Below are 26,064 nucleotides of genomic sequence, written 5' to 3'. Positions count from 1 at the left end.
TCAGGTGTCAAGAAGGGTGAGCTAAGAGTATATGGTTTGAGGCAGTTGTGTAAAGATAGCATGAACAGTATTTTAATGAGTTGATATAGCTGTTCAAGAAAATAATTTTAGCTTTACTAATGAACCGCTAATGAACAGCTTCATGCATTCTCAGTTTTGAAATGGTGCGTCTACTGTAGCATATATTCCCTCCAGCTGATGCCCATGTATGCTGGCTCAGGTCAAAGACAAGAATTACATTTTCACAGCCCCAATAAAAACGTACTGAAGCATCCATCTCGCTGTTCAGAAAACAGCCATGAAATTCCCAGAACACGACCAATCATCTCAGGCAGCCATCTTTTCGGCCTCCATCAATTCCAGAAACGAGTCCTTCATGCAGGTACTCAGTGGGGTGTACTTGATCCCGAGGACCTTTTGTGCCTTTCCACTATCAATGGCATACACGGCGCCAGTTTCAAGCTCCTGCCAGCCCGCTCCACGATTACCCACAGGCATCCGATCTTTCAACTCGGGGATGCTATCCCTCACCGCATCCGCCACGCTCTGGTAATCGAAATGAGTTGCCAGGATGAATCGCTCGCCACCAGCTTCAGGCTTCTCGTACGCGGCAATGTGCGCGAAAGCGACGTCCCGCGCGTCAACAAATCCCATGAAGTCCATCTCGGGCATCTCCTCCCGGTCCACCATTTTCCACAGAGCCGCGCTGGACTGGTTTAGTCGGCCGAGCCCCCTGAGCGGCGCGACGTGCGGTCCAAAGATCCAGGCCGGGCATAGGGCTACGAGGTCGAAGGCGGGCTTGTTGGCTTTCATCCACTCCCACTGGCTCTTCTCCGCCAGGCCCTTGGACGCGCAGTACGCGGCTGCTGGCTGGGCGGTCGTGGCCTCATCGTACGTCATGGGGTTCCAGTCAAGCTCAGTGTACGTGTAGTTGGGGCGCTTGCCTGCGAGCATGTCCAGGTTGGACGCGAACGAGGCGGTGGTGACGACCCGCCGCACGGAGCTCCCATACCGCGCGACCGCCTCGAGGATCGTCACGGCGCCGTTAATGGCTGGGTCGAGGAGCTCGCGTCGCACGTCCTGGTAATCGAAGACAAAGGGTGAAGCTGTATGGATGACTCCAGTGACGTCTTGACCAAAGGCGTCCTGGAAGCTCTCGAGCTTGGTGATATCTTGGACAATTGTGGTAGAGAGCTGTGAGGAATACGTTGGAAACGTTGCCTTCAATTGCGCCGCTGACGAGTCCGTTCGGACGGCGCCTTTCACCTTGTAGCCTCTTTCAAGGGCTTCCTTAATGATGTGACCGGCTACGTATCCGTTCGCGCCCGTGACGAGTAGTGTCTGGTCGGATGGTGAAGACATGATTTAGAGAAAATGCTATCACAGAAGATGAACACGGGGCACTAGAGCTGTCGTCAAAAGGCGCATGGTGGAGAGCCATGTCAAGTCAACGGACGAGAAGAGTTCTTGCCGCATTTATACTCTCAAATATTCATATGCCGCAACAGCAAAGAATTTAATATCCTTATCTTGTAACAGATTAATAGGCCTTGGGTGGCTTCTTCACCTGTCGAACTGTCAGAGGGTGCTTACTCAGGAATTTACAGAGACACTGTCGGACTGCATCTGCCAAGGCAACCCATCGAACAGGACTCTCAAGCGTTCGATTCTCCACGACAACTGATAGGCTTTGGGCGCGCTGTGCAACCAGGTACGCGTGTTTCAAAACTACAGAAGAGGTGGGTTACTACTGCCGAGATACACCCGGTCAGAGTAGTGCTTACCTGCCTCCATCGAATCAAGACATGGGAGGTAGCAGCCATCGGACAAGTATGTTCTCCAGGCCATGGCGAAGCTCCGCGCAGTAATGAGGAGATCGGGGTTCATCTCCAGTCGTTAGAAGCAATCGCAAGTGATATGAGGATTGGGAAAGAACTATTTACCTTTCAGCATTCGCCATTGATAAGCCGCTGACATTGGTGTAAATATATGCGACGGCTAAATCTACCTCGTACTATCTAGCTTTCTGTGTCCGCTTGAAGTGTTGTGGACGCCTCACATGCTGGACGGTAAATGTGACGCCCTTGTCAACTGCGGCAGACATCTTGGCGTCGTTACTCGAGAGGAGGAGAGAATGTTGCAAGGCGAGATATTCTGGAAAACACTCAGGTAGCATACAATATGAGACGTTCGATGTGTTTGTTGATCCATCATGTTATCAACAGCGCTCTTAAGAAAAACTGAATCTGTAGTTGGCTACAATAAATACCAAATTCATGGCTGTAGATACATTGGAGTTGGCTCGAACGTCGCAACGTACGTTCGCTGATCACTCCTTTACTGTCCTAGGTTAATTACGTCGATATCATGCTCCCGTGAAAGAGTTGATTCTTTACTGCGTTAACTCGCTTCTTCGATCACAAATTGTATTCCTACTATGTTGCTCAAGCTCAAACACATGGCACTATCAGCCTTGAAGTCAAGATAGTCAACAATTATGAGATCTGGTATTTATACTTGTATTATTCTACGGATCATGTAATTCGCTACCACAAGATGATGTGCTCTATCTGGGACCACTCATCAACCGCTTTCGCTAGTCTACCCTGCTCACGCTCCCAACATCTAGATAGGCTCATCCCTCGGCTCAATCAGCACCTCGTTGACCGAGACATGCTCGGGCCTTGTCACTGCGTACACAATGGCACCAGCGACGTCCTCCGGGTCTAGTATCTTGGCGCCGGTGGGCTCACCATACTTCTTGACGGCTTCTGCGTCCGTCGACATGCCCAGCAGGTCGGTGGCGGTGTTGCCGGGCTGGATACTAGTGACGCGCAGGCCAGAGCCGGCGGTCTCGACCCTCAGCGCCTGCAGGGTGCCCTCGACGAAGAACTTGGACGCCGAGTACACGCCTAGGCCGGGGAAGACCTTCCTGCCGGCATCGGAGCTGATGGCTACGATGTGGCCCTTGCCGCGGGCGAGCATGGACGGCACTGTCGAGGACAGGCTGTGCAACAAGCCCTTGCAGTTGACATCGACAGTGCGCTCCCACTCCTCGGTGTGGACGTTCTTCATGAGGGTGAAGTACATGACACCCGCGCAGGCGACAAGCAGGTCCACGGGGCCGAGGGTCTCCTCCGTGGTCTTGATGAGAGCCTCGACTTGGCTGCGGTCCGTCACATCGGTAGCTTGTGCGAGGACTTTCACACCCGAGGTAGAGGTAATCGTCGACTTGAGCGAGTCGAGGACCTCGACTCGCCTCGCAGCAATGGCAACATTTGCACCTTCGGCGGCAAGCGCCTTGGCCACCGCAGCACCGATGCCTGATGACGCCCCAGTGATGACAGCGACCTTGCCAGCGAGGGGTCCTCGTGGCTTAACTTGGACGGACATGTTGTCGATGGTCTTGCGAGGTGGGCGTGGCAGCCAACCTCGGGCGTAGAAGTGTTTGGTGTATGTCTGAAGCAACTTAGCGTCAATCTTTGGTCGGGCTAGGCCAAAGACGCCTTCGAGGACTGGCTGGGTCTTTGCGTCGTTCAGTACTGTCACTTCTTGGATGAAATCGACAGTGGGCATGCCAGAGCGGAGAATGTCGACCGTGAAGGAGCCTTCCCCCCACCGCCCAGAGCCGCGCTTTGTTGACCACAGCGATACCCACTTGTCCCAAGCAAGCTTTTCCGTGCTGAATCCTAATTGGCTCAAATAGCTAAATACGTCATTGGCGCCGATTGGAGAGGGGTCACCGAGGTGGAAGATGCGCTGGGTCATGTCTTGGTGGTCGGAAAGGGTCGTGATGGCCTTGCTCACGAAGTCGACCGGGGTCATCTCAAGACGCCAGTCTGGGATATCAGGCGCGTATCCAATCTGTAGAGACTCCACCACAATAGCTGTCAAGAGATCCCAAGCATTGGTAGCGCCAGACTTGCTGTGCCCGCTGATCGTTCCGGGGCGGTAGATCCTTGTGGGCAGACCGCGACGATTGGCTTCGATAACAAGCTGCTCTGCAACCCATTTCGTCTGGCTGTAACCATCCTGCAGCTTCGTGGGCACATCGTCCACGTCAATGATCGTGTCCTCAGACCATCCGTCGCTTGACGGTGGGAGCACACCGTTGGTCGAGACATGGTGAACAGGCGCACCTGCGAGGCATCCCAATCGCAATATCTCACGAGTTCCACCGACATTGGGCGCTCGTAGAGCAGCATAGGGGTAGACGAGGTTGACCGTAGCCGCAGCATGGATAATGACATCGACTCTCGAGGCAAGCTCCTCAAAATGATCAGGGGTAAGCCCCAGGCGCTTTCGTGCGAGATTGGCAGGAAGAATCTCGATGCGATCGATGATGGAGTCGTTCCATAGACCAAGATCTACCAGGTTCTTGCGCACCCTCGCCATGCCAGCCGACCTCTGGTCGTCTATGATGTCGTTAAAGCGGACTACGCAGATCACATCTGCTGCAGTATTCTCGAGTATGGAGTGAAGAATGAAGGCGCCCAAGAATCCAGTCGAACCCGTCAGCAGCACTGTCTCTGCGTCACTGAGCGGACGCATCTTCGTGTTCTTGGGCTGAATGTCGGCCGGCAGAACGGAGTCGGCGCGAAGCACCGCAGGCAGGTCTGCCTGGACAGCGGCAGTGTGGCCGTCACGGGCCGCAGTCACAGCCTCAACGTGGCCCTTTATAGTAGGGTCACCAGCTAGTGATCCGATCGGCACAGAAAAACCAAAGGTCTTCGTCATGCGGTTGGACAAATCAGCGAGAGTCAAAGAGTGCCCACCGAGATCGAAAAAGCTGTGCTCCTTCGTGACGGCAGCTGGAGGTATGCCTAAAGCCGCAGCCCAGAGCTCACCAATCTTCTCAGGCTTGATTGTCGTGTTGTTGTTGACCTTCGGCTTGCCAGGGCTATTGGCTGTGGCCGTTGGGTCCGGAGGCGGCGGCAGGCTCTTCAAGTTGACTTTGCCCGAGACTTCATGAGTGGGCAATTCGTCCAACTGAACCCAGAAGGCTGGAATCATGTAATGCGCCAAGTGCTCCATAAGTGCTCTACGCCCTTTGGGACAGAACCCAGACTCGTCAATCGACACCGCAGGACGATCGGCATCATCGGGTGCGTCCTTGTCTGGGACAACATAGGCGACTAGCTGTCTCTCAATGCCATCGCCTCGGGCAACGACCGCGCAGTGGCGGACAGCCAGATGCTTGACAATTGCATTTTCCACTGTTCCTGGCACCACACTGTAACCGCGAACTTTGATCATGGCGCCAACCCGGCCGGTGATTTCCATCAGACCTGATGGAAGGATTCTGGCCATGTCGCCGGTCCTGTACATGCGAGCCCCGGGAGTCTCGCTGAACGGATCAGGTACAAAAGCTTTTGCTGTCGTCTCCTCGAGATTAAGATATCCACGAGCCAGGAGCCCACCTCCAATAAAGAGCTCGCCAGAAACACCAGGTCCGACCTGTTTCATGTTCTCGTCAAGGACGTAGGTGTGCTTTGGATCCAGGGGAGGCCCAACTGGGCAGTAGGGTTGCTCGGGATTGATCATCTCCTTAATATCACCGCAAGCAATCTCGTGCGTCTCGCTCGCACTGTAACAGTTGAGCAGACGGGTATTCGGCAGAGCCCTCATCGCCCGTAGCATCAGGTCGGTTGTAACCACCTCGCCGTTCAGCCACAGAGTCTTCAGCTCTGGCAAGCGCTCGCCAAGTCTCGCATGCCTGGTGAGAATTGTAGCAAGAAGAGTCGGTGTCATCAGAGTCTCAGTGATATTCCTTGAGGAAAGCAGATCCACCAATGACACGGGATCATAGCTTGCTTCGTCCGGAATGCAGAATGTGGTGGCTCCACGAAGCAACGGGCGCAGGATCTCCCACACAAAGAACACATTGCAGGCAACTCGGTCGCCGGGCCCGAGATCGCTCAGCTTAAATCTCAAGTCGTAAGATCGGACCGCCGCCCGGTGAGGGTTTGCAATGCCTTTGGGCTTTCCAGTGGTTCCTGACGAGTACGAGATGAAAGCCAATTTCTCCAGGTCTTGCTCGTCGACTGATGTGCCCACTCCCCGCTTAGGGTCCCTGTTTATTGAATCTGGCTCATCCATTACAATAAGAGGGACATCGGCCTTGATCCGGCCGACATGCTCTCTCTTAGTGATGATGGCAGTCGGGCAAGCATCGTCAATGACATTTGCCAGCATACCTGGGGGGTAGGCGAGCTCGAGGACTAAGAATGCCCCTCCAGCACGGAGGGCGGCTAGACATGCGATCACATAGTCGGCACTTCGTCCCATGAGAACGCCAACGGGGTCGTCCCGGCCCACACCATGTTGTGCCAGTGAGCTGGCAAGCTTGCTGGTAATGTCATCGAGCTGGGCGTAGGTGTAAGTATGTGACTTGTCTTCCAGGGCTATAGCATCAGGAGTTGCGATGGCCTGTTGCGAGAAAATGGCAGCGAGATCTTTGTTGACGTCGATGATAGCCATGTTGACAGGAGGTGGGAAAAATTTGGAAAATACGGCAAATCAGACGTTTTAGTCCCTGGGGTCTTCCTCAGTGTTGCCGTATGCTGGCTGCTTTCATATGATATGCAGGGGTTGGCGTGGTGAGTGAGACTGTGGATTCGGGTCTAAGAGGTAAGTGAGTCTTGACTCGTCGTGGAAGTTGAAGGAAGCCACCCGAATATATCCAGAATGACAAGGCCCTATTGCTTCCGTGCTGGCAATGGACAACAGCGGGGAAAGCAGTCCAGCTGGACAAACTGACGATCCAGGGAGGATTGGTGAAGGCTTGATTTTGTTGAGGCAGCAAACAATGGACCTCACGAGTCGGTCACCAAAGAGTGCCGGGAATGAATATGAGTTGAGTTTTGATGTCCAAGAACGGAATCACCAAACAAGACTAGATGCTTTGGACTCAGAATTATGACTATTTTGATCACATCCAGAAGAGTCAAGAATCAAACATGGAGGAGGTTGAGCCCACAGTGTTGGTGGTAGAAGAAGGACAACAAGAGAGAAATTGCAGAGGCATCCCAACACCCATGGTGCCTTCTCTCACATGTGCTTCTGAGCAACATTTATTTCGTCTTTCAACGCGAGATAGCAAGGAACACCCTCCTTTGACCAGGACGATAACGGACCAGCGCAGCCTTGGTGGCCCTGGCGGTAACGCTATCAAGCTTAGACTACTGGGGCGGTCTACCTAAACGCCGCGGGGACAGGGGGAGGGACCCCACGGATCTGGTAGAGGCTAGCCTTGGGGGTGTCAGCTAGTGGCGCACAGCGGTCCCGAGAGCCGCTGAGCCGAATGCTTGTTGTACCGTGTCTATACGTGTGTGAGGCGTCACTCAACGTTCATATTCTTCCCCTGTTCCTTTGTGCGCTTGGTTATATATCGCAGGAAACGGTCCATGACACAGCCCTCAGCATGGCTTCAGGCCAGGCTGATCTCGCTGCATGCTTGTACAAATGTTTCTTCATGAAGGCCTCATAGTCAAAAAGACCAAGTATATAGTCAAGTTGTCTCGAGGTTTACGTTGTTCGTTGTTCCACAGCAGTATGCCACGTCAACTTCAGTCCCGGACAACATCGGAATCTTCGCATTCATATTCGAAACTCTGCACTACGCATCTAGGTACTTAAAGCTTATCGAGCCGCCACAATCATAGCCGCCACGGCTCTCGGGATACCATCTATGCCACTGTAAAACTAGTTTTAGACGCGGCTGATCGGTGATAGTAGCGTCTTGTGTCGTCACTCCCGTCCCGCCAGCCGCAGGCGACGAGCTTGACACGGCGGACGGCAACTTGCACATGCCTGGCACGGCCTTGGAAACGAACACTTGGCCTGCGGGCGCTGCAGGTTCCAGCCACGGCACGAGGGATTCTTTCGTGGGGTTTGTTGGCGCTAGGGGCGACATAGCACGACAAGGGTCTCAGAAAGATGGACTAATCGAATCGTCAACCTGGGCTGGCAACTGGCTGGCTGAGCCTGTGTGCGAGAACGGTCGCCTCCCTTCTAGTGTGCATTTTCTCCGCCATGTGATGCATCCAAGATGTCACAAAAGCAAAACTTCTTAAAGCTAACTCGCGACAGTATGTTCCGAGTGTGGAGGGGCCTAGGAGATGCAAATATGTGTTGGCTGCGGTATGGGCTCAATCTTAATCTTCACCCAATTGAGAGGTTCTCGTGTGGAAAAGGTCTGCGGGCGTTTCCGCGAGACAACTGGCGATGGAAGAGTCTAGTCTCGGTATGGCGTCATCTGAGCTTAAGCTGGTCTGGGGTTACAATGACAGCTGGGCCACTGCGAGGCACGCTGAACTATGTTGGCAGGAAGAATACCGCGAAATTGGTCTCTGTGAGCTGTCGAAGTTGGTCTGCTTCTCGCAGGGCTGTTGACAGCTATATAGACACAGTTGAATGCAGCTAGGCTGCGTAGAAGGTGCTCAGAGGGCTTCTTCACTACCTAGGTTCATGGAACCTAACGAGGAATGGGGGTCGGCAAATCGACTGGATGGTTGATCGTCTGCGTTCGCCGCATCAGTATATGTTTCCACCCCCGAAACAAGGTGGCAGAGCCTCGCAGTGTGTAAGTTGATGAGGGTAGTTCACCACAACTGGTAATGGTGATGCTGAATCCCCGTGAACATCCGAACACTCACTCTCTCACGGAGCCAGAAAATATGAAATCGTAGCTTGATAGCTGCACCTGGGGTCCGTGGTATCATCTGCCACCTGTATGCCGCAATGTAAGGCTGCAGACAGCCGTTCCCAGAAAGTCGGCCAGCTGAATGAAAGCATGCAACGTAAGCTCTCAATGCCAGCAACACCGTGCATCGTATCGCCGACGTACTCGCCGCACACACAAAGATGAAGAATTAAGGAAAGTCTGAATGTCGAGTCGTCTTATCCCATGCACTGCCATCTGATGTGGCACATGCAGCACGCGCGCTCCAATTCACTTCTCAAACTTCCATCCCACCCAAGGTCTGCTCGAACACCTCGAAGTTGCCCTCGTTTTTGCGGTCCAGCACCGCGAAACATACCTCTTTCCACCATCCACCCTTGAACTCATCCTGCTCCAGAACCTCCTTCCAGCACTCCGCAACCTCTTCAACCGGGTTCCTAAAAGCGCCGCATCCCAGCGCACCCAGCACAAGGCGATCGTGTCCCCTGGAAGCCGCCATCCTCAGCGCTAGAGTCATTTTCTTCTTTGTCAAATCCCTGTCTTCCTTGTTTGCAAAGATCTTTCTCTTTGCTCCACTCCCTAGGACCTGTCCATCTGAGAGCTTGGGGCGGCGAATCGCGGCCACACTGAGAACGCTGACTACTGGCAGGTCGTCTACTGGCGTGTCTGGCGCGACAAGCTGGTGGCCGTTTTCTGTAGATGACCGAATGATGACCACGTCGCGCGTGTAGACGCCTTGCATGGCGTTCCATGGGTAGTACGCCTTGTGAAGGCTCAGGGACAGGGACGAACGGTAGCACAAGGCCTCTTCCTGTGCCATTGATCCGTTCAGCCACCCTCCACCTGGCGAGGTATCTGATGCCAGATTGAGCACGGCTGGCCTGAACAATGGGTTCTTGGTTTGGTTGGAATCGTCCGAGGACATCATAGATATAGCGGCCTCGAAGGTGTCCTCATTGATGACTTTGATTGTGGTCTTGGCGTGCTCCGGGCAGTCTTCCTTCTTGAGCTGTGGCAGATCCGTGTTCAGTGACAGAAGCTCAGACTCGTCTCCTTTGACATTAGGTAGGCGGTTGAGGATGTAAGGGAGAGCAGCCTGAGTCTGTCCGGCGATAATCGCGAGTGCTTGCTTGGCCTCTGATCGCTGACCGCCGTTGAAGAAACCTCCGCGTCCGCCACCTCTGCCACCTCTCCAGGTAGACCGTCCGCGTCCGCGCCCGCGCCCGCGACCGCGACCTCGAGTGGTCGCATCTTGATCGCTTGACATGGTTGCGGATTTTCGAGAATGAGACGGTTGGGTGTGAAGGGAAGGTAGTACACGAACAAAGTGTTGTCTGGGCTGCGAAGTACCACCGTTCTCAACTGATTCTTCAGTTGACAGTGGAAGCTTCCACAGTGCAGTTTAGAAATTGTGTCTATGCGCAAGCCTGTGATGATTATTTCGCAATGGTTCAGTTGAGTTGAATGTGAGTGAGTGAATGAGTGTGGGTGAGAGTGTGTTTGACAAGGTACAGGTTGAGTGTAGAGAGGCTGCTGCCTCCGTTAGCGCAGACCCCCTTTAAAGTCGCGACTGCCTGCATTTGATGGAGGCCAAGGCACTCGCTTTCAAGCAGAAATGGACAACAGCTGCGTCCAGAACCATGCGGTACAATGAAGTTCAGGCGTGAAATCGTAGCTTTCACAGTTTCGTCCTGAATTTGCAGCTGGTAAGCGCTTGGGTTACTCTATTAGTAGTAGGGGTATCGTTTTCTATATGTGTGGCACACATACCTCATGTACATTGCCAGGCCTACCCACTGGCGCCCGACCATCATCATTTGCCAATTGAGATTTTAAGTAGACGAGCCTTCCATCTGATTGCCATTCTCCGTGCATCAGCTGTCTGTATGTTGGGGTTGACCCAGCACCTCAGCCATGTTGATGGCCCCTTCCATGTCATTCTTGTGGAAGAGGAACAGTCCCTGGATGGCAGCAGCACTCGTGTTCCTCGCCGTCTTCTCGTCAAACATACCCATATCGTCAAGTTTTTGCAAGAACCGCTTCTTGCCATTACCGTCCTGGTCAACATCCCCATAGAAGCGCTCAAACATCTCTCCCGCCTGGTATCTGCTTGCCTCGCCCACGCGCACGATCATATCGACCCGCCCGGGACGGATCAAGGCAGGATCCAGCCTCTCGATGTGATTCGTCGTGAGGAACGCAATCCGTTCCTCGCCCGCAGACAGCCCGTCCAGCGCATTCAGCAGACCCGAGAAGGTGACCGAGGACCCGCTGTAGCCGTCTGTGTCCTTTTGCTTCCTGTTCACAAAGGCGGCGTCCGCATCCTCCAACAAGACGATCGTCCTCTGCGGTAGCTTTTGCATCATCATCGCTAGCTTGTCGTCTGCCATGCCCCTCTCGCTCAAATTGATTGTCGCAATGGCGAAGTTCAACTCTCCAGCCAGCGCGTGAATGAAGCTGGACTTGCCTCCTCCCGGTGGTCCGAAGAGTAAATAGCCACGGCGATATGGTATTCCTCGTTCGGCGTACCACTCCTGTCTCGCGATGAAATCCTTGACATCCGCCACGATCCCCTCCTTGACACCCTCATCCAGGATCACGCTACCAAGCGGCCTCTTGCGTCTTGGCTCTCCGAGCTGCTCCCAGTTGAAACCGCGGACGGTGTACACCACGGTCTTCCCCTCTGTCGCACGTGCCATCATACCATGCGCGTCTCCAAAAATCTCCTCAAACACATGCCGATGGGCCCACAGCGTCGTCAGCGTCATCGTCTCATGCGGCTCACCCGTTGCCATCTCCGCCGTCGCGCTCTTGTCCCTCTGGACCATGATGTACACGCCGGGCGCGTGCCTAATCACATGCGAGCCGTATCCAGGCACCAGAGAGAAGTGCGCATGCGTGGGCGCACCTTCGGCGCCGTTGCCCTTCCCCGGCGCAATGGACCGCGTGGTGGTCTTGACGGAGAGTTCCCGAATGCGCGTGAGCCGGCTGGCCAGGAGTCCAGGGGTCTCGCGCGGGCGAGAGAGATAAGCCAGGATCCATCTGTAAGACGGGTCGTTTTTTGAGATCTCGACGTTGACGAGGAGTTGCCGTTTCAGCAGCCGGGCGCCTTGGATGGCACCGCGGCGGGCGAGGGCTGCGGCGCTGCCGAGTGCTGCAAGGCCGAGACCCCCGGCGAATACAGGGGACTCGAGGACACTGTTGAAATTCAAGCCGTCCATTATGGCAGGCTTTGGTTGCGAGGCCGGATCCATAGGCACCTGCATCGTCGGGCTGTGGGAGGCTGAGATGAGGAAAAAGTTCAGATGCCGGGAGTGGTTGACCAAGTTCCTGGCAGGACGTAGTGGGGTCTTCGCTGATCAATTTCTTAGTACCTCTCTTGCACGACCACAGTCCACAATTGCTGGCTGCTTGTGAGTGGCATTTTACAATAATCGAAGGACCAGACTGATTTTTTCTGAGATCATAAACCCATTCCTGCGTGTTTTGCAGCGCTTCATTGGGGCCTGCTGCCAAGTCATGGAACAAAATGACTTCTATGATGGGTCTTTTCATAATAGTACAAGAGTTTTGACACATTACACATGAGCCTACAACTCACACACGCATGACTCCATCCAAGTGGTTTTTATGAGAGCAGATTATGTTCGCGGTCATTGGCTTATTGACCGACAATATTCCCATATCCCCTCCCAAGCCACGCGCCCCTTAACCCAGACGTCTGGGTTTCTTGCTTCTCGTACCACCAAACTTCAATCTCGTCGAATCCGACACCTTGACGATCTTGTCCCTGAGCAACCGACCCTCGTTGCCCAGGATGACCTTTGTAACCGCTTCTCTGCCAGGACCGAACCCTCTAAGCACAACCTCAAGTGAGCTAATCTTGTTGTGCCAGCCCTGCTGTTGCAGCTTGTCAATGACATAAGCCCCGAGCTGGTACGCCGAGTCGTAGTGTTTCCGCTGGCTCTTCCGGAAGCCCAGGTTACCGCATGATAGGGATACGATGGCGTCGCGGTTCGGCTTCGTCACCGTGACGTGGGTGTTGTGCTTGTGGCTGTAGATGTGGAAGTGGAATGGCTCCGCGCCCCAATCCTCTTGCTTGTCTGCGCCGTCCGAGAGAGGGTCCAAGCCAGCTAATCCACCCTGTCCGAGGACGGACGTATCGACATACCGAGTGTCGTTGACGGCACGGCCTGAGGCCAGCTGCGCGGCAGGTATGGTCTTGACGAGATCAGCCATAGTCGAGGCTTTCGTCTGCGGCTGTGCTGGAGAGTTCATCGGAGGAGAAGAGGGCCTAGGAGCAGATTTTGTGGTAGTTGTTTGTGGCTTATTGAGGTAGCTGAGGAGGTTGCCTTTGCCATCGCCTTCGGCTGGCCTGCAACACGAGGTCGAGAAGGGCTGGGCCAGTTGTGTCGCCGCGCATCGTGTCCTTGGTATTGACGGGATTGACAGCCTTGTGTATAGTTTGCTCGCCAATTGGCGGCCTGTTGGCGAGCGGCTCATCCTCAGGGTGTGGGTTGTGGTTGTTGTCGCCGCCGTCTTCGTCTTCGTCAAGCGGGTTACAGGTCGCGATTTTTTCCCACCGACGTTCAATATGCTGCACTCCAGATTGATGCGATTTGGAGCTCCAGTCTCCGAAAAGTTGCAGCGCTCAGGACCCCTGTAGCCGCTAATGCGGAGAACCCCGGCCCTGTGGTTTGCCTGCCATCAAGCTCCGATTCTTGCCCGCCAAAATGGCCCATATGGTCGCTGCAAAACCTGGATTCTTGCATCACGCCCCCAAATTTCAAAAAGTTTCCATCCTACTCGACATCAAGACCGTCTGGGCCCCTCTCCTCCGCCTCCTGTCACCACCGGGACATTTCTCATATCTTATTGAGAGGTGGGCGTCTTCTCCATATCATGAGCTCATTTAGGACAATCTCGAGGAATGCTCCTCCAACTTCTTTCTCGCGAGCTTCGGCTCTGAATGTGTCCGCAGTTCCATATGGCAGGTCGCCAGCGTATCGGAGATTCATATCGAGCCGTCTGGCGTCGCCTGGCCATGACAGTCATGTTATTTTGACGTCGAGCATCCCTTCACAGCTCCCGCCATTGCGATCTCAGTTCTTACCCGAAACCATCCGAAGAGCGGCGCTGTCGCAGTCGCAATTCCGCGCCTTTTCCATATCATCACACAGCCGACAGGACGTAAAGTCTGAGGCCAAAACGCAGGCAGAGTCTCCGAAGACAGAGCCTACAGAGACAGGGTCATCCGCGACAGAAGAGCAGTCTCAAAAGCAAGAAGAACCCCAAGAGGAGTCTGGAGAGAAGAAGGCCGAGGAGGAAGGGGAGGAAGGCAAGAAGGAGGAGAAGAAAGAAGATGCACCCCCACCACCTCCCCATGGCGACAAGACACCATGGCAGGTGTTCATGGAAACCATGCAGAGCGAATTCAAGGCCTCCAAGGAATGGAATGATTCGACAAAGCAACTCGCCCAAGGCGCGACTGACTTCGTGGAGAGCGAAAATGTCCGACGAGCACGGGAGGCATACGAGAAAACTACCGGCGCCGTCTCGTCGACCGCGGGTAAGGTCCTCAAGGGTACAGCTGGCGCAGTCGGCAAGGGCGCTGCGTGGACATGGGATACACCGGTGATGAAGGGTGTCCGCAAAGCGGCGAATGTCACCGGAGATGCCATTGACAAGACGACTAAGCCAATCCGGGACACCGAGGCGTACAAGAGCGTGAAGAGTGTCATCGACGACGGCAGCAGCTCGAGGTATGGTGGCTGGGTAGAGAAGGAGGAGCGGAGGAAGCAGAGGGAGCTGCGCGAGCAGATGGAGAACCCCAATGGGCTGAGAAAGCACGAGGTTCTCGAGGAGGACCCCAAGTATGTTGGACCTGCTTCATTACCTTTGTTCCTGAGCTGAGATGAACTTAAATCCTAATCATTTTCCGTCCGCAGCGCCGGCACCAACGTCACTGTACACAAAGATGCGCAGTGGAAAGAGGCCTGGAATAACTTCAAAGACCAGAACAAGTTTGTACAGGGACTTTTCGGCATGAAGGATGTGTACAACGAGTCGGAAAACCCTCTCATCCTTACCGCGCGCAGCATAACGGATCGTGTGGCGGGGTTTTTCGCCGAAAACGAGACGGCAATGGTCATCAAGAAGTTCCGCGCGATGGACCCTGCCTTCCAGGTGGAGCCTTTCCTGCGCGAGCTGCGCGAGTATATCTTACCGGAGGTCCTTGACGCCTACGTCAAGGGTGACGTTGAGACGCTGAAGCTGTGGCTGTCCGAGGCGCAGTACTCGGTATACGAGGCTCTCACCAAGCAGTACCTGCAGGCTGGGCTGAAATCAGATGGGCGCATCCTCGACATCAGGCACGTTGACATCCTGAAAGCGAGGATGCTGGAACCGGGCGAGATTCCTGTGTTCATCATCACATGCAGGACGCAGGAGGTTCATGTCTACCGGAAAGCGAAGACGAACGAACTGGCTGCCGGCATGGAAGACAAGGTTCAACTTGTCACATACGCCATCGGCGTGACAAGGACGCCAGAAGACGTGAACAACCCCGAGACGAGAGGGTGGCGATTGATTGAGATGCAGAAGAGCGCGAGGGAGTACATCTGATGTGGCGAGAGATCGTCTCACCTCTCTCATCAGAACGACCCAATGCATCCCCAGAATAGGCCTACCCGTCGCGTCTACTCCCCAACACCCACACGCTCGCGAATTGTCTACAGCCTCATTTCTATCCGTCCCGACCGACTCTGAACTTAGCCCTACTTTGGACGACCCGGCACCGTGCCAAAGGATTGTCTTACTACTATGTCTCAAAACATGTAAAATTTATACCAGCGAATCGGAATAGGATGGCGGGATCTGGTACCCAGTTAAAGAGGCATCCGGAAAGGCGCAGGCATGGAAAACACCACTCTGAAGGGTCAATCTCACATCGATGATGACGCCCGATGTACTTTGATGACAACCGAAACTAAAAACAATTACCTAACGTAAAGCAATAAAGTGTCCAGGCGCGCAACCCGTCCCTGGCTATTGCATATTGGAACGCTTGAAACTAGCATGATTGGTGACCTTATGGGCTGAGAGTGGACCACGTCTGCTCCTTTCTGCTCCTTACCGACAAAGATTACAGGAACTCACGACTACCGCAAAGGAGACAAAGTCATGGATAGTTTTTAATGTTCTAACTCATACTAGCAAGAACGTCTTCCCCGTCACGGAAACCCGCCCCTCAAGATCTGGCCACAAGCCTTCCAAAACCTAGACGCTCGCGTGAAGTCTCGCTTGGATTCCCCTTATTTCAACATAACGTGTTGATGCTCTCGAAGCTCTTATTCCTCGTGGTGCCCGACAAGCTGATTCCTGGCCTGACTGAAGACTGCAAAGCCATTTACGGCATAAGTACCCAGGTAGCGTGACCAGGCCGGCCATTCTGGGCAAGCCGTCGCTACTAAGAGGGATACGTGATATTTCCAGGTTCACATGAGCCTGAATACGACCCTCGTCCATGTCGGCGCCCTTCCTCCTCCGCTTTGGGCGGACAGCTCCTGGGATTGACACATGACTGCCCGCTCTTCACGGTAGGTGAAAGGGGGTGAGCCGAGGCAATGACTGTGACCTCCACAGGAATACCAAGAAGTTCAAGATCTCGTGGACGAAAATCTGGTCCTCTCAATTTGTAGCTCAGGCAGGCGCCTTCTCCTCCTTGGAACCTCCCTCCAGCCCCTCGCCTTCCTTTTTAAGCGGCTCGCCGTCGGCGTCGAGCCCGAGCGCAGCAAGCTCCCGCACCAGCTCGTTAATCTTGATGACCTTGGCGATTTGTTCCGGCAGCAGCGCCTGGCCGCCTTCCTTCTTGTCCTGGAGTTCGCGGGCCTGCTTGAGCTTCTTCTTCAGGTTCCTCGCCTTCTTCTCGCGCTCCGCTTCGGGGTCCAGCACGGGCTCGGCGGGCCCCTCTCCCTTCTTCGCGTTCTCCCCGGATCCTGCCCCGGAATTGCCGTTCGTCTTTTCTGATCCTCCCGTAGCCGTGCCATTTTCTTCCGCAGCCTTAGCCTTCTTCCGGGCCTCCCGCCGCTTGGCGTTCTTATTCGCGGCGGCGGAGCCAGCAGTGGATGGCGCGGCGGTGTCGTCGGATGCTGCCTCCGCCCCGATCACACCGCCCTTTGCCGCGCGGCTGCGGAAGCCCTCGGCCGTGCGGTTCTTGTAGACCTCGACGTCCTCGGGGGGCCGGTAACCGGGCTTGATCTTGATGGCCTTGCGGGTGGAGCCGTCGGCGCGGACAGACTCGGGGATGTGGCGCTCGCCGGAGGACTCATCGGTGACGATGCCGGCGTTGGTGGGTTGTGACGGCATGCTTGGAACTGGGGCGTGCAGATCCGGGAGACTTTAGTTATTATGTATGTATGGAGTGGTTGCAACAAGGGACAGATTTGGCTATTGTGAGAAGAAAGCCCTGTGTGAATTATGCAGTCGGATGCGCCCAAATAAAGTCACCAAAGTTGGAACCGCCCCAGGAATAGCGGAGAATCGAACGATGAGCAGCACTCCGCGGTGAGCGTCAGAAGAGCGATGACGCCCAATTTGTTGTAAATGTAAATGGACGGCGGGACAAAAGGGCTTGGTGGGGTTGTCCAGTACTCGGCCGCGTGGTGAGGCTATCCGGCCGGTGGAGCCTTACGGAGAGCTTTAGCCAATCAGCTGGACGATGATTCTGGCCAGCCAAGGGAACCATCGGGATGGCGTCGCCAATTTTGAAGTCGACTTCCCAGCTTCACCCGTCCGGCTCTCACGCATCTCAGCGACGAATTGCTATTTCCACCGACCACTTCCCACGACCGCACTATCGTTCAAGTCTGACACTGTCACATCCAGTCAAAATGGTACACCTTGCCCTGCGCCCAGGACTCAATTGAAATTGCATCAGCTAATCGCGCAACAACAGGCCGGCCAGACCACCCTCTACAAGCAGGTCACCCCCGAGTCCACGACAGGCGATTGCGAACGAAAGGCTAACCGGATGATCTGAAGTGTCCTCTTTCGCAGCAACTACGCTATGCTGGGCGCTGTCTTCGCCGGTGCTTTCGGCTTCCAGATGTACGCCTCCTTACCCGGGCTGGACCCGATCCAAAGTCGACAACGCGACGCGCAGAAACAGATGAAGCTGACGAGCGTGTGCCAGGGCCTATGATGTTACAACAACAAGAATGTGGGACAACATGAACCGAGGAGTATGACCGCCGCCCACCTTTCCCTCCACCTCGTGGAATGAATATCGAGACCCCACAGGCTAACAACCACGTAGCGCCAATGGAAAGATGTTAAGCAGAAGTACCTCGAGGGAGCTGAGGAGGAAGAGTAAGGAGTCCGAACCCGGAGAAAAGCCGACATGGGCGAAGTGATTGGGCTTAGGGGAGAGTACGTCAAGGCTCCAGAACCAGACGGCCCCTGACGAGGGGTGTACTTGTACTGCATAGACGAGGGCTGTTTAGACGAAAATGACAACGTGAAGAACTTGATCGGTTTCGGTGCACTCGAAAACAAGTGCACTCTTGTCTTTCATGGATGAATATTGGGAAACGCACGCGCCGCATGTGACAACACACTACCGACTATCACTTACGCGCAGCGAGTAGGCTCTTGGACGAGGACGAGTATGAGGTTGAGAATTCACGCAATGTGACAAAACGAATGCACGCATTGGCAGATGATGAAGCATGATTTTCCCTCGTGAGGCCGCTGTCTTGGAGTGAGAATGACGGGCAAGCTCAGCACTGCTATAATATTAGCCTTGTGCAGTCGCCCGGCAGGTCGGGAGGCCCAAATTTTGCATGACATTCATGCCAATGAAATTTTAGTATTGACTTGCACTTCTTTTGCGTTGCTGAAGACCAATGCTTGTGGCATATTCTGGCGTGTCCCTACCTCTCAGCCTTGAAGTCGCATGATCTGCTGCTAAGCCTGCGTTCATAGATTCTTGGGTATTACTTATGTAGCAGGTATTGGCGTAAGGAATCCTTGGTTCACCAGCTCATCGGCATACGATCTTTTAACGTGCTGTGAAATTTTCTTGTCTCGGTGATACACTTTCCAGAAAAAGCAAAGGTATTTCAAATGCCAGGCACGCATGTTAAGACTGAAGTGTTAATCGAACATAGCTTGGCTGTCAAGTGCGGGAAGCCGCTGGATGGGTGACACATGTGGAAGGTACCTAGGTATATCGCATGCGCCCTGTATCCCTGCATTCTGGCCCGGACGCACCTAGGGGCTAGGCACGTATGTGCAGCAGGGTTGCACCGTAGTGGGCTAGTGAAGCCGTGACGCCGTGACGGCACTCCATCTACCCACAGCGCAATTGCTAGTGATACACGCACTGCGCATCCATCAACCGCTGCCACTCGCGAGTCCGAGTTGTGAGCCTTTGCTGCAACGCGATCACTAATCCAACCCTCTGCATGGCAATGCTTCTTCTGCGAACCGAACGCATCCAGAGTTGAAATTGCCCACTGTCCGAGGCATCGGATAAGCGGGAACACATTTGTAAGTACTGCCCTCTCGAGGTCCCTTAGCTCATCGACCCAGAGTCCGCCACTGCAGACCCCGCGCTCAACACCACAGCAAGCTGACTTTGACCTTCCCAGCTTTTCTCTAAGGAGTCCTTGCTGCCGATGCAGTCATTAATGCTCCTATCAACCCAACATTAAAATTGCTCGACGAACTGCACACCTTCCAAGAGGCCAAGGGGCCATCTCCAACCAAGCGCAAGCCTGCGTCCAGGTCGCGCGACATCGACATGAGCTGAGCTCTCCAACATGGACCCTACAATGTCAACACAAGAGCTGCAGCTCTGTCAGTTTCTGATGGAGCTGCCCGCTCAGAAGCGATACCGTTACACCAAAGAATCGGAGGACCTCTTGCTCGAAAACCTCTTCAGGTTCATGTCTGGCGGCAAGGACGAGTACCTTCGGCTCTTCTTCCCAAACGGAGGACCTGTTGTCGATGGCACGATCCTCAAGCTCAAAGACGCCCAAGGCGCTGTAGAGGGAGCAGAATATACAGAGTCCGCTCGCGGCATGGCATGCGGGCACATCTTTAAAGCAGGAGAGGCCTCATACAGCTGCAAGACATGTGGCACCGATGATACCTGCTGCCTCTGCGCAAAATGCTTTGATGCCACCGACCACACGGGACACATGGTGAGAATAAGCATCTCACCAGGCAATAGTGGCTGCTGTGACTGTGGCGACCCGGAGGCATGGAAGACGCCTATGTTCTGTACAATACACTCGACCTGGGAGCACGAGCAACCAAAGGGCAAGGACAAGGAAGTCGCGAGGTTGCCGGACGATCTAATTTTCAGCATCAGGATGACAATAGGCAGGGTCATTGACTATCTCTGTGACGTTATATCGTGCTCGCCCGAGCAGTTGCGTCAGGCAAAGACAGCGGAGTCGATCAAGCGCGACGAGGAAATGTCGAGGTTAAACTCGACGTATCATGGCGGCGATGTGGGATCTCCGGGAGAATACGCCATTATCCTGTGGAACGATGAAAAGCATACCATCACTGAGGTTAGAGACCAAGTTGCCAGGGCATGTGCAATGACTCAGCGGGAAGCTCTCCAAAAAGCCTACGAAACCGACACGATCGGTAGAAGCATCCTCACATACGACGAGAAGGTTGAGACTCTCCTTGCAAGGGCCAATACGTTGGAGCAGATCCGTGTTACCGTTACGATACGCTCTTCTCGTGATACCTTTCGAGAGCAAATGTGCGGCACGATCATCGAGTGGTTGAAAGACATCTCGGGCTGCGCTGTTGGACAGGATTCTTCCATACTGCGGGTCATTGTCTGCGAAGAACTTCTCAAACCATGGCGAATGGGAAGTCCAGCTACCCACGCCATTGTCGGCCATGAAGGAATGGACGACGAGGACAAGGAGGACCAAAAAGAAGACACATCCATGAACGTTTACACCCAATTCGCGCTGTTGCAGGCTGCCAGGCTTCAACAAGCGAGAGAGGCGATAAGGCGCGGTATAAACACGAGAAACATGGATGACAGCGAAGACGATGACGATGATGATAGCGATGCCGATGGCGAAAATCACACACCATCTTCGCAGGGAGACATGGACGAGGACGTCGAAGAAGATGAGGAAGACGTTATGATGCTTGATTCTGCGCCGGGTGCTGCCGGAGACGTCAACATGTCTGACTGGCGAGCCGATGAGTCTCTAGAAGCAGACGAAGCAACCATGGCAGGCTATCCGCCGCCGCCTCCCCCTCCAGTGCCCAGTGGACCTCGTCGGAACATCGGAGACCGAGATCTGACCCCATCTGATTCTGATACCGCAGAGCCTCTTATACCGTCATCCATCTATGCGAAGAACAGTCTCGATGTGCCCAAAACGCCAGGCGTGGCGCAAGACGAGCAAGCAACGCCGCCCAAGTCGGGCCGGTATTGGATGCTCGCGCCGGCCGCATACGTAGAGACCGAAAATGTTCCGCCATCAGAAGATCTGTTCCAGAGGGTACGCCTAGACTGGATGATCCTCTTTGACCTCCGGATGTGGAAGAAGGTGCGCAACGACATGCGATCTCTCTACATATCCACCGTCGTTACAATCCCTGAATTCAAACGCGTTCTTGGCCTGCGTTTTGCTGGCCTTTACACAACCCTGGCCCAACTCTATCTTATTGGAGATCGAGAGCCAGACCATTCGATTATCAATCTTTCCCTCCAAATGCTTACCACGCCCTCGATCACCGCAGAGGTAGTGGAACGCGGCAATTTTTTGACTAGCCTGTTGGCTATTTTGTACACCTTTTTGACGACTCGTCAAGTCGGCCATCCATGGAATGTCTCGGATACTGCGGTCTTGGCTTTCGACTCTGGGTCTGTTACTAACAGGCGCATGTACCATTTCTTTGCCGACCTCAAGTATCTTTTCCTGTCTCCACATGTGCAAGAGCGGCTGAGGACAGAGGACCGGTATATGTTGCAGTTCCTCGACCTCGTTAAGCTTCATCAAGGCATATGTCCGAACACAAGGGCGGTCGGAGAGCACGTTGAGTACGAGACCGACACCTGGATTAGTGCATCACTCATTACACGAGAGATAAACCGACTGTGCCGCCTTTTCAGCCGGTCTTTCACAGGCGTTGAAGACACGGACGGCGTCTGTCGTGCCATCCGTCTTGCAGCCAAGACCGTACTCGTGAACTCCATTGGTGCGGAGCGCGCACGATTTACTCAAGCTGAAATCAAGGACGAAGTGCGCTTCAAAGCTCTGGGCGACTTTGAATTTGATGGCGAAAACTCCAAATACGATGTCGTTAAGTTCATCGTTGAGGAGCAGCCCATCAGCTTTCATCACGCTCTTCACTACACCCTGTCCTGGCTGATTGAATGTGGCAAGTCTATGTCTGTCGAACAATTGCGAGCTGTTCTCAGCTTCACAGCCCAAGAACTCAAAGGCCACCCTCGTCTCATGGGCAAGCGGGCGATGCCGAGACGCGATTACGGACCAGAGGATTTCCTTATGGCGGCGTTCGATTACCCCTTGAGGGTGTGCGCATGGCTAGCTCAAATGAAGGCTGGAATGTGGGTTCGCAATGGCATGAGTCTAAGGCACCAAGCTGGAACGTATCGTGGCGTTGGACAGAGGGATGTTTCTCATCATCGAGACATTTTCTTGTTGCAGACAGCGCTTGTGGTGTGTAACTCAAGTCGAGTGCTCGCTTCAATCCTTGATCGTTTCGGCATGGAGAAATGGGCCAAAGGCTTATTTGAACAGAAATCCACCGCTCAGGATGATGCGCAGCATTTGGACATTGTCGAGGACATGATTCACCTCCTCGTCGTTCTCCTGAGCGACAGGACGTCTTTAATTCGCACCGAAGATGAGCCAAATAGCCGCATTTTGGCCATGCGCCGCGACATCACTCATGTGCTCTGCTTCAAGCCGCTTTCGTTTACTGAAATAGGAAATAAGTTGCCCGAGAGATATCAAGAGCAAGAGGATTTCACCAGAGTCCTTGATGAGATGTCTAATTACAGAGCACCAGAGGGTGTATCAGACATTGGCACGTTCGAGTTGAAGCCGCAGTTCGTCGAGGAGGTCGACCCTTACATCGCGCACTACAACAAGAACCAGCGAGAAGAGTCAGAGATGGCCTGGCGTAAATGTGTGGCCAAGAAGACTGGCAGGCCAATTGAGGATGTTGTGTACGAGCCGAAGCTGCGTCCAATCCCCGGCGGCGTCTTCGCCGGCCTGGCCGAGTTCACCAGCACCGGCATGTTCGCCCAGATCATTTATTACAGTCTTCTGTACCCGCTTGTGTGCCAGAAGCTCACACCGACCGTGCCCTACACGAGGGTTGAAACGTACTTGCAAGTGGTGCTGCACCTCATTCTCATCGCTATTGCCGAAGACAAGCCACCTGGAGGAGACTCGTCGCGACCGTCGTTCATTCACACCGCTCTGACACAGGTGGCGCGAAGCAACTTTATGCAGGAAGCCCCCACTTCCAAGACTATTGTATCTCTTTTGGATATGATGTCCACCAAAGAGGAGCTCAAAGGTTGCCACCCTAGAATCGCTCTTGTACTCAAACGCATGCGTCAGAAGCGACCCTCCGACTTTGAGGCAGCATATGTGCGACTTGGCGTCCCAGTTGATAGGATCAGCACCGCTTCGCCGGCAGCCATTGCCAACGCCGATGAGGAGCGAGAACGCAAGAAGAAGGCAGCTTTGGACCGCCAGGCGCGAGTGATGGCCCAGTTTCAACAGCAGCAGAAGAACTTCCTCGCAAACCAGGGCGATATTGACTGGGGCGACGTCGATGATTTGGAAGACGACGAATTGCCTGAACCAGTTGAGGAGAAGAACTTCTGGAAATACCCATCCGGGACATGTATCCTTTGCCAGGAAGACACAGACGATCGTCGGCTATACGGAACTTTCGGCTTCATTAGGGAGAGCGGGATCTTACGGCAGACGGATCTGTCAGACCCTGACTTCGTGCGAGAGGCATTCCACACGCCCAAAGACCTTGACCGATCTGCTGAGCCTATCCGACCGTTTGGAGTGGCTCACGAAAATCGTAAGGACGTGCAGAAGGTCAACCAACAGGGACAGACTTTCGTTACGGAACGCCAGATTATTGGCAAGGGCTTTCCTCCACACGCAGTACGGAATGGACCAGTCTCCATAGGATGCGGCCACATCATGCACTATAGCTGTTTTGAAGTCTATTTTGAAGCGACCCAGCAGCGGCACAAGCAACAGATCGCGCGTCACCACCCCGAGGACCCGTATCGCCTAGAATTCGTGTGTCCACTTTGCAAAGCCTTGGGTAACGCCTTCCTGCCGATCGTCTGGAGGGGCCAGGAGGAATCATATCCGGGCGTGCTGCAGACTCCCACAGAGACTCAAGTCTCTTCTGAAGCGTTTGCAGTCTTTCTAAAGGAGAATCTCTCTTCTACACATAACGCGGCCCTGGCATTGGAGCCTCAGTCTCACTCAGCCCAGAGGATGTTCTCACAATACACCAAGGGCACACTACTGCCCAACTTGGCAGAGAAATCATCTCATCTCGTCGTGGACGCTTGGGATTCCGGATCGCAGACACCATCCGGCGGTACGCCTTGGGGCGGCGGCACACCCGAGTCAAGTGGACAGTCGTCAGGCATGGGCGAGAGCAGCAGCGCGATGACTGAGTTGGTCGTCGTCTACCGTCGCCTCCGAGATACCCTTAGACGGAATGGCCTTGTGGGAAGGCACGGCCCTGATCAGCTCGAACGTATGAACGAGCCGCTTGGAAACCCCACCGACCTGTGCGACAGCGATGTCTTGGCCCAAACCGTGGGCTTCTCGATCTCAGCTGTGGAGATACAGCAGAGAGGGCAAGATTCCGAGTACGGCTCGCTTCTGCTCGAGAAGATACCCGAGCAGGCTCTCACTCACTTGCGCATTTTGGCAGAGACTGTCGCTTCTTACATCGCCGTAGGAGGCCAAAAGTATGCGGGCCAGAATCGAATCGATAGGGAGTTCAAGAAAGACAGCGAAAGGCAACACTTCCAACTCTTCGTCCCAGATGGAGAAGACAAGTTGGCCGCCTACACACCACTTCTTACGCAGGATACGTTCATTTTCCTCTGTGAGAGCGCCTTCGGCTTTGCTGCAGCGAACGGCATCGATGTCTCATACCTATTGCGCGTGTGCTATCTTGCTGAGATGGTCAAGGTTGTCTACCGCACGGCCAGGATCACTTTCCCCAACCACGAGTGGATGTCTAGTGATGGTCTGGAGGATAGAAGTCTGATCAACTTCGCCGAATTCTGCAAGACCGTCTTCAACATGGACCTGGAGTACACGATACCCGGTGATGCGAACCCTCAACTCGACCACGGGTTCGATCAACCGTGCTTCCAGAGCATTGCCGACTTTTACACCTTCACCAAGAAGTACGCTCAGATCTTCCTTCGAAAATGTGTGGTGTTGCTTTACGTCAAGTACGGTGTCGACTTCAACAGTCACATCTCACCCCAGCCAGAACAGGATGAACTCGACCGTCTGACCGAGGCTCTTCGCCTACCGGACTTCGATAGCATGTGCGCGGCGCTCACGCCTCTAGGCATACACGTCGGCTGGCCGGGTTCCCTGTGCGATCAGCTTGTCCGTGGATGGATCCGGCACGAAAAGGCACACTGCTGGGCACGAATCAAGTCCAGAGATGTGGCTGTTCTTGACGTGGCCGACCGGGACCGGATGCTCAGCCATCCGGGCATATTTGAGCTCGTAGGGTTACCAATGAACTATGACACGCTCATCGAGGAGTGTACTAGGCGACGGTGCCCGCGGACGGGCAAGGATATCTCTGATCCGATGATCTGTCTCCTCTGTGGTGATGTTTTCTGCGGCCAGAGCATATGTTGCTCGGCAGAGGACACCACGACGACGCTCAGGCGGCAAGGTAGCAGGAGGAGGATCGGTGGGGCCCAGCAGCATATGCGAAAGTAAGTTCTTTGACAGGATCGAGTCTCGGAGAATGTGGGACGCCAAACTAACAATCTGCAAAATTAGGTGCCAAGGCAACGTCGGGCTTTTCATTAACATCCGAAAGTGCGCGACTTTTTACTTGCACCGGCTTAGCGGGTCGTGGAGCAACGCGCCCTACATGGACAAGTACGGCGAGGCGGATATGGGGTTGCGGCATAGTAGGCAGCTGTTCTTGTCGCAGAAGCGCTACGACTCGATGCTGCGGACCATGTGGCTTAGCCACGGGGTGCCATCCTACATTTCGCGCAGGCTTGAGGCGGACATCAACAATGGCGGGTGGGAGACCATTTGACTAGATGGTAG

The 26,064-nt window shown here is 54.3% G+C and overlaps 8 protein-coding genes across 8 annotated transcripts; 2 read left to right on the top strand and 6 right to left on the bottom strand.

Annotated features, from left to right (window-relative positions):
• Positions 1–327: 327 nt before the first annotated feature.
• J7T55_008194 (nad dependent epimerase protein) lies at positions 328–1,362 on the bottom strand (the record flags this gene model as incomplete). The annotated part of the gene is made up of 1 exon (XM_053138488.1): positions 328–1,362. The coding sequence occupies one exon, from the start codon at positions 1,360–1,362 to the stop codon at positions 328–330; it is 1,035 nt and encodes a 344-aa protein (XP_052997473.1).
• A 1,263-nt stretch (positions 1,363–2,625) lies between these two features.
• On the bottom strand, positions 2,626–6,480 carry J7T55_008193 (uncharacterized protein; the record flags this gene model as incomplete). The annotated part of the gene is made up of 1 exon (XM_053138486.1): positions 2,626–6,480. One exon carries the CDS (start codon positions 6,478–6,480, stop codon positions 2,626–2,628), a length of 3,855 nt encoding a protein of 1,284 aa, XP_052997472.1.
• Positions 6,481–8,960: 2,480 nt separating this feature from the next.
• On the bottom strand, positions 8,961–9,950 carry J7T55_008192 (mitochondrial chaperone bcs1; the record flags this gene model as incomplete). The annotated part of the gene is made up of 1 exon (XM_053138485.1): positions 8,961–9,950. The coding sequence occupies one exon, from the start codon at positions 9,948–9,950 to the stop codon at positions 8,961–8,963; it is 990 nt and encodes a 329-aa protein (XP_052997471.1).
• Positions 9,951–10,557: 607 nt separating this feature from the next.
• Positions 10,558–11,949, bottom strand: J7T55_008191 (mitochondrial chaperone bcs1; the record flags this gene model as incomplete). Its single annotated transcript, XM_053138484.1, has 1 exon — positions 10,558–11,949. One exon carries the CDS (start codon positions 11,947–11,949, stop codon positions 10,558–10,560), a length of 1,392 nt encoding a protein of 463 aa, XP_052997470.1.
• Positions 11,950–12,391: 442 nt separating this feature from the next.
• J7T55_008190 (uncharacterized protein) lies at positions 12,392–13,186 on the bottom strand (the record flags this gene model as incomplete). The annotated part of the gene is made up of 1 exon (XM_053138483.1): positions 12,392–13,186. One exon carries the CDS (start codon positions 13,184–13,186, stop codon positions 12,392–12,394), a length of 795 nt encoding a protein of 264 aa, XP_052997469.1.
• Positions 13,187–13,416: 230 nt separating this feature from the next.
• Positions 13,417–15,307, top strand: J7T55_008189 (uncharacterized protein; the record flags this gene model as incomplete). Its single annotated transcript, XM_053138482.1, has 3 exons — positions 13,417–13,565; positions 13,678–14,556; positions 14,632–15,307. The coding sequence occupies 3 exons, from the start codon at positions 13,417–13,419 to the stop codon at positions 15,305–15,307; spliced, it is 1,704 nt and encodes a 567-aa protein (XP_052997468.1).
• Positions 15,308–16,384: 1,077 nt separating this feature from the next.
• On the bottom strand, positions 16,385–17,050 carry J7T55_008188 (rna binding protein; the record flags this gene model as incomplete). The annotated part of the gene is made up of 1 exon (XM_053138481.1): positions 16,385–17,050. One exon carries the CDS (start codon positions 17,048–17,050, stop codon positions 16,385–16,387), a length of 666 nt encoding a protein of 221 aa, XP_052997467.1.
• A 2,456-nt stretch (positions 17,051–19,506) lies between these two features.
• J7T55_008187 (uncharacterized protein) lies at positions 19,507–26,053 on the top strand (the record flags this gene model as incomplete). The annotated part of the gene is made up of 2 exons (XM_053138480.1): positions 19,507–25,718; positions 25,786–26,053. 2 exons carry the CDS (start codon positions 19,507–19,509, stop codon positions 26,051–26,053), a joined length of 6,480 nt encoding a protein of 2,159 aa, XP_052997466.1.
• Between the last annotated feature and the right edge of the window lie 11 nt (positions 26,054–26,064).

Source organism: Diaporthe amygdali, assembly GCF_026229845.1.
Source record: "Diaporthe amygdali strain CAA958 chromosome Unknown NODE_4_length_2575358_cov_65_588622, whole genome shotgun sequence".
Taxonomy (NCBI): domain Eukaryota; kingdom Fungi; phylum Ascomycota; class Sordariomycetes; order Diaporthales; family Diaporthaceae; genus Diaporthe; species Diaporthe amygdali.
This window is presented reverse-complemented; position numbering and strand designations above follow the sequence as displayed.